The sequence below is a fragment of the Penaeus chinensis genome, chromosome 8 (assembly GCF_019202785.1).
Source record: "Penaeus chinensis breed Huanghai No. 1 chromosome 8, ASM1920278v2, whole genome shotgun sequence".
NCBI lineage: Eukaryota > Metazoa > Arthropoda > Malacostraca > Decapoda > Penaeidae > Penaeus > Penaeus chinensis.
The window spans coordinates 40,827,450-40,834,949 of record NC_061826.1 but is presented as its reverse complement, the minus strand read 5'-3'; the positions used below and the strand labels follow the sequence as shown (position 1 = coordinate 40,834,949).

At 38.4% G+C, this 7,500-nt stretch overlaps 1 protein-coding gene across 1 annotated transcript in view; it reads right to left on the bottom strand.

Annotated features, from left to right (window-relative positions):
* Positions 1-7,500, bottom strand: part of LOC125027891 — a 20,088-nt gene that overhangs the window by 1,975 nt on the left and 10,613 nt on the right. The window contains exons 18-25 of the mRNA XM_047617022.1: positions 5,509-5,615; positions 4,713-4,828; positions 3,967-4,093; positions 2,710-2,904; positions 2,027-2,105; positions 1,085-1,235; positions 340-406; positions 1-82 (exon numbers count right to left, since the gene is read on the bottom strand). The exon at positions 1-82 is cut by the window's left edge and continues 62 nt beyond it. Of these exons, the coding sequence (XP_047472978.1) occupies positions 1-82; positions 340-406; positions 1,085-1,235; positions 2,027-2,105; positions 2,710-2,904; positions 3,967-4,093; positions 4,713-4,828; positions 5,509-5,615 (924 nt within the window). The remainder of the gene's footprint in view (positions 83-339; positions 407-1,084; positions 1,236-2,026; positions 2,106-2,709; positions 2,905-3,966; positions 4,094-4,712; positions 4,829-5,508; positions 5,616-7,500) is intronic.

The window sequence follows — 7,500 nt, the reverse complement described above, 5'->3', positions numbered from 1 at the left end:
TCGTGGGGGCGTTGGGGTCCCTGGTGGTGGTGCTGGGGGCGTTGGGGTCCCGGGTAGTAGTAGGTGGGGTCCACCAAGGGCTCTGATATAGGCAGCATTGTCAGGGAATTGAATTCGTGTTATATCAAATGCACTGAATAATTAGATAATGGTGCTGTCATTCTAACATCATTCTTTGCAGATAAGGATCATTCGAGGTTAGAAAGAGAACATAGTGTTAGAATCGGACCACATATTACCTTTGGAAAAACTAAATACCTTGTGAACAAATGCATATGGCAGTAATGTCTGAGCAAAGGCAATGCTATCATTCATGTAATTAGTTAATATCAGACTTACGGGGGTGGTTGGCATCCATGTCGGGGCCACTGGCACGTAATAATCTTTCATCCCATCATAGATCGTCCTGGAAGTAAAAGAAAATAAAAAAGAAAGAAAGAAAAAAGAAAATACAATAACCAAAATAATTAAGAGGGTGATTTTTCAAAGGAAAAAGGTAAACACTCGCATTTATCTAGGGATTCAGGTATCTTCAAATGATGAAAGGGCTTCACATCATTCTTTTAATAGTTGGGTTCAAATTCTATCGTGTGAGCAGTATAAAGGTTCATAGTGTTGCTTCCTGATACCATTATAATTTGGAAAATATCTTTCTCTCTGAGATTTAACTGATCTGAATTAGAAAGGTCAAATAATGAAAAAGAAACATAACCCAGATGGTGAATGAAAATGGCACAGTAAACACAAAGTTTTGGACGTTCAGAAATGTCTCTTCTCCCAATGACGCTGACAATGACAAATTATCAAAGATTATTATTATTATCATTATTATTATTGTTATCATTATTATTATTATTATAATTATTATTAATATTTTTATCATTATATTTATCGTACCTAAAATAATAAATCAAATTGTCAGTACGAGTGTGTGTGTGTGTGTGTGTGTGTGTGTGTGTGTGTGTGTGTGTGTGTGTGTGTGTGTGTGTGTGTGTGTGTGTGTGTTCATTCCTTGTCTTAATATCCATTCATCCTTGCATTTCACAAACACACAACATTACCAACAGACTTCAACCGCACTCACTGCATCATGGGGTTCTTGCCTTGGCCGCACCACTCCTTGTAGTCGTCCTGGTCGATGGCCCACGTCATGGCCCCGAGGAAGCCCATGTCCCGGATGTAGTCCATCTTGATCTTGAGGCTAGCCGGGTCCTCGTAGCCCACCCACTGGTCACCTGCAGGTAAAGTTCAAAAGTTCAAAAGTGTTCGCGAAGGTCTCAGGGCTTTATTTATCACTTTAAGTTCATGTACATTCTAAGGATTAATGCGCATGCACTCAGACACGGACTGTGCCTGGAGAACGAGCGGAGAATCGCCTAAGGGCAGACGTGAAGGGGGTCTCAAGGGTGACTGAGATTTCGAGGGTAAGGTTAGGGTGTTGAAAGGTGGGTGAAGAGGTCATGGAGGTCAGAATGATGATGGTGTTGATGGTGATGATGAGGAGTATGGTGATGGTGATGAGAAGGAGGAGGAGGAGGAGGATGGTGATGATGAGGAGGAAGATGGTGATGTTGATGGTGGTGGTGATGATTATAGAGATAATTTGAATAACAGTAGGAACAAAATATTAAGTATTATAAGAATGAGAATAAGGCGAAGAACAATACTGTAGAAGAAGAAAGAAAAAGAAAAAAAGAAAATTGAAAAGAAATAGACAGAGGAAGAGACTTTACACACAAGGAAGAAGAGAAAATGAAGAAAAAGGAGAAGAAAGAGATAGAGGAAGAAGGAGAAGCAGAAAAAAGGAGAAGAAAGAAGAAGAAGAAAAAGATAGAGGAAGAAGAAGAAAAGATAGAGGAAGAAGGAAAGAAAAAAGGAGAAGAAAAAGATAGAGGAAGAAGAAGAAAAAAAAGGAGAAGAAAAGATAGAGGGAAAAGAAGAAGAAAAAGAAAAAGACAGAGGAGGAAGAAGAGAGAAAAGGAAGAAAAGGATAGAGGAAGAGACTTTACAGACAATAAATCCTCACCATTATGAGTAAAAGGAACAAGACCGACGTCATCGTATCGGTCCACCCATCCGGAGTCCTGAACCATCATGCTGCAAATCTGTTTTAAAAAAAAGCAATAAACAAATGGAATAGATGGATGGATAGATGATTGAAAGATGGAAAAATGATGTAAGAATTATTGGCCGAATGACAGCGTAATTACGGAATTTTTCTCTCCATTTTGCAATGAAATGAAATTATTAATATTCAATACGATTCGGAGAAACTTCAGTTATGAATCTGTCTCTTTTTTTTTTTTTATTTAATACATTGAATTATCAACTCAAAGGCAGCGAAGTTACTGAAATTTCCTCTCAACGTCGATAGTATAGTTATCTATCAATATTCACCTAAAACTTCATTAAAAAAAACATGAAAACTATTCATGAAAAACTATTCACTGAAAACTATTAATTAAAAAATATTCATTAAAAACTATTCACTGAAAACTATTCATTAAAAACTATTCACTGAAAACTATTCATTTTAAAATATTCACTGAAAACTATTCATTTAAAAATATTCACTGAAAACTATGTATTAAAAACTGTTCATTAAAAACTATTCATAAACAAAACTATTCACAGAAAACTATTCTTTACAAACTATTCACTGAAAACTATTCATTAAAAACTATTCCTTTAAAACGTCCTCCCACATACCTCGAAATAAGCAAGGGTTCCTGTGGCGTTGGTATAAGGCCCAGGTTTCCCTCCGCCCTCCCACTTCTTAATGGGCGCGTGGAGGTCGTTGTTATCGGGGCTGCCCAGGGTGTAGGTCCTCCCGTAGAAGGGGGTTCCCAGCACCAGCTTGTCTCGAGGGCAGCCAAAGTCCTCCCACAGAAGGGCGCCGTCGTTCTGTGGGTGGGTGGGAGTTCATCGTTGTTTTTTTTTCAGGAATGAATCGTTTGAGTGTTTGGTTATTTAGTAATGTTTCTTAGTTTTACCATCCGTCTCTCTCTCTCTCTCTCTTTCTCTCTCTCTCTCTCTCTCTCTCTCTCTCTCTCTCTCTCTATGTATCCATCTCTCTCTCTCTCTATGTATCCATCTCTCTCTCTCTCTCTCTCTCTCTCTCTCTCTCTCTCTCTCTCTCTCTCTCTCTCTCTCTCTCTCTCTCTCTCTCTCTCCCCCTCTCTCTCTCTCTCTCTCTCTCTCTCTCTCTCTCACTCACTCACTCTCCCTCTCCCTCTCCCGCCTTCATTTCTTCCCTCTCTCCCTCTTATAGTTCTTCCCTGTCTCACTCTCTCTCTCTCTCTCTTCCTCCTTCCTTCTCTCCCTCTCTCTCTCACCCTTTCCCCTCCCTTTCCCATCTTTCTCTTGCTTTCTTCCGCAGCTCCCCCTACCTTTATCTCCCTCTCTCTCTCCCTTCCCCGTTCTTTCCCTCTCTTACTTTCTTACCTAACTCCCCCTTACCTCCCCTTCCCTTTCTCTCATCCTTTCCCTCTCTTTTCTCTTTTCACATTTTCTTACTTAACTCCGCCTACCTTTTCCTCCCTCTCTCTCACTCTTTCTCTCTCTTTCTCTAACCTTCTTACCTAACTCCCCTTTCTCTCCCTCTCTCTCACCCTTTCCCTCTCTTTTCTCTTTTCACATTTACTTACCTAACTCCGCCCTACCTTTCCCTCTCTTTCCCTCTCTTTCTCTTACCTCCTTACCTAACTCCCCTTACCTTCCCCTCCCTCTCTTTCCCTCTCTTTCTCTTACCTTCTTACCTAACTCGCCCTTACCTTCCCCTCCCTCTCTTTCCCTCTCTTTCTCTTACCTTCTTACCTAACTCGCCCTTACCTTCCCCTCCCTCTCTTTCTCTTACCTTCTTACCTAACTCGCCCTTACCTTCCCCTCCCTCTCTTTCCCTCTCTTTCTCTTACCTTCTTACCTAACTCGCCCTTACCTTCCCCTCCCTCTCTTTCTCTCACTTACCGCATTCAGTTTCTCGTACGCCCACTCGTCGAGGTCTGGGCGTTGGTACAGCATGGAGTGGACGTCAGCAAAGCCTACCCAGTTACCCCGGAGGTCATACGTCATCAGGTGAATGGCGTCCAACAAGCTGAGAGGAATTTATATATTTATCGATTGAGCCACGGAAATATTAAATAATTTGGGATCTTGTGTTTTTTTTTGTTTTTTTTTTGGGGGGGGGGGTGAATAATTGGGTAGTTTTTTTTTTTGTTTGTTTGTTATGAGGTGAATGGTGTCTAAGCAAGATAATTGAAGAGAGGAATTAAGGAAGGAAAATATAAGATAATTTGGGATCTTGTGCAGGTGTGTTGAGGTTACTCATTTGAATAACTGGGAAGAAAGGTTTTTTTGTTTTGTTTTGTTTATTATGAGGTGAAGGGCGTCTAAACACGGTTATTGAGTGAAGAGTTGAGCATCTTTTTCTAGGCTTTTTATTGGGAATACAAGTTGCATGAAATATTCTCTCTCTCTCTCTCTCTCTCTCTCTCTCTCTCTCTCTCTCTCTCTCTCTCTCTCTCTCTCTCTCTCTCTCTCTCTCTTTCTCTCTCTATCTATCTATCTACGAGGCCATTTTGAGTGTGTCTGTAACATTATTATTTACATTTCATTTAATATTTTTATACACTTTCATTTAGAATGATATTCATATGTATAATACTATTCTTTACGTTTCATATTACTATTTCGTACATTTTCTCTTGTCATACCTGCAAAGTTCGGGCACGTGATAGCCTTCCTGCAGCCTGAACTTGGCCACAGGGACAGCGCATGTCAGTTCCCAGCCTAAACCCACGGAATCGAACGCGGCTCTTAGTTCTTCGACCTGGAATTTTGTGGTGTTATTTTGGGATTTTTTTAAAACTTGATTATAATTCACTGTTTTGAAGATCTATTTGTCTCTCTATTTATCAATCTATCTATCTATCTGAACTTGGTCACAGGGACAGAGCACGTCAGTTCCCAGCCTAAACCCACGGACCCGAACGCGGCTCTTAGATCTTCTACCTGAAATTTTGTTATTTTAGGATTTGGGATTAACATGATTATAATTAAGTGTTATCTCTCTATCTATCAATTTATCTACCTTTCTGAACTTAGCCAAAGCCTAGCCAAGAGCCACGGAATGGAACGCCGATCTTAGTTCTTCGACCAAAAATTTGTTGGAAAAATTTTGGATTTTTTAGAATGAATCATTACAATTCTTTGTTTGGATATATTCAGTGTTAAATAACGACTGGCATCTCTTTGGGAAAGTCGAACCAAAGTTTGATATAATTTTTTTAAAGATATATGATTATTTCTCTAATCAGATTATTTATTTTAATAGATTTTTAGAAATATATCTCAATAGATTTTTAAAAATATATTTCTAATAGCTTTTTAGACATATACTTTTAATAATTGTTTTGAAATGTATTTTTAAAAACATCCTTAACGCATATTTAACACATAAATTCGTCCATAAAATCCGATATGGGTCAATATTCACGGGTCATTATTTACCAGCTTCAAGAAGTTGTCCTTGTCGGCGAAAGTCCCGCCTCGGTCCATCGCCCCGGGGTACTCCCAGTCCAGGTCGAAGCCGTCGAAGCCGTAGTCGGTGAGCAGTTCTGGGTGTGGAGTGATTGGGAAATGCATGGGAAATGAGTGAGATGAATGGGAAATGATTGTGAAGTGATTGTGAAATGAATGGGTAATGAGTGTGAAGTGAATGGGAAATGAGTGTGAAGTGAATGGGAAATAAGAGTGAAATTAATGGAAAATGAGTGTGAAATGAATGGGAAATAAGTGTGAAGTGATTGGGAAATGAGAGTGAAATGAATGGGAAATGATTGTGAAATGAATGGGAAATGAGTGTGAAGTGAATGTGAAATGAGTGAAATTAATGAGAAATGAATGGGAAATGAGTGTGAAGTGAATGGGAAATGAGAGTGAAATGAATGGGAAATGAGTGTGAAATGAATGTGAAATTGTTGTGAATGAATGGGAAATGAGTGTGAAATGAATGAGAAATATGTGTGAAGTGATTGCGAAATGAGAGTGAAATGAATGGGAAATGAGAGTGAAATGAATGGGAAATGAATGTAAAATGAATGGGAAATGAGTGTGAAATGAATGGGAAATGATGTGAAATGAATCGGAAATGAGTGTAAAATGAATGGGAAATGAGAGTGGAATGAATGGGAAATAAGTGTTAAATAAATGGGAAATGAGTGTGAAATGAATGGGAAATGAGTGTGAAGTGAATGGGAAAGGATTGTGAAGTGATTGTGAAATGAATGGGAAATGAGAGTGAAATAAATGGGAAATGAGTGTGAAATGAATGGGAAATGAGTGTGAAATGAATGGGAAATGAGTGTGAAGTGATTGCGAAATGAGAGTGAAATGAATGGGAAATGAGAGTGAAATGAATGGGAAATGAATGTAAAATGAATGGGAAATGAGTGTGAAATGAATGGGAAATGATGTGAAATGAATAGGAAATGAGTGTAAAATGAATGGGAAATGAGAGTGGAATGAATGGGAAATAAGTGTTAAATAAATGGGAAATGAGTGTGAAATGAATGGGAAATGAGTGTGAAGTGAATGGGAAAGGATTGTGAAGTGATTGTGAAATGAATGAGAAATGAGAGTGAAATAAATGGGAAATGAGTGTGAAATGAATGGGAAATAAGTTAAGTGAATGGGAAATGATTGTGAAATAAATGGGAAATGAGTGTGAAATGAATGGGAAATGAGTGTGAAATGAATGGGAAATGAGTGTGAAGTGATTGCGAAATGAGAGTGAAATGAATGGGAAATGAGAGTGAAATGAATGGGAAATGAATGGGAAATGAGTGTGAAATGAATGGGAAATGATGTGAAATGAATAGGAAATGAGTGTAAAATGAATGGGAAATGAGAGTGGAATGAATGGGAAATAAGTGTTAAATAAATGGGAAATGAGTGTGAAATGAATGGGAAATGAGTGTGAAGTGAATGGGAAAGGATTGTGAAGTGATTGTGAAATGAATGAGAAATGAGAGTGAAATAAATGGGAAATGAGTGTGAAATGAATGGGAAATAAGTGAAGTGAATGGGAAAGGATTGTGAAGTGATTGTGAAATGAATGAGAAATGAGAGTGAAATAAATGGGAAATGAGTGTGAAATGAATGGGAAATAAGTGAAGTGAATGGGAAATGATTCTGAAATAAATGGGAAATGAGTGTGAAATGAATGGGAAATGAGTGTAAAGTGAATGGGAAGTGAGTGAAATGAAAGGGAAATGAGTGTGAAATGAATGGAAAATGAGTGTGAAATGAATGGGAAATGAGTGTGAAATGAATGGAAAATGAGTGTGAAATGAATGGGAAATGAGTGTGAAATGAATGGAAAATGAGTGTGAAATGAATGGAAAATGAGTGTGAAATGAATGGGAAATGAGTGTGAAATGAATGGAAAATGAGTGTGAAATGAATGGGAAATGAGTGTGAAATGAATGGGAAATAAGTGTG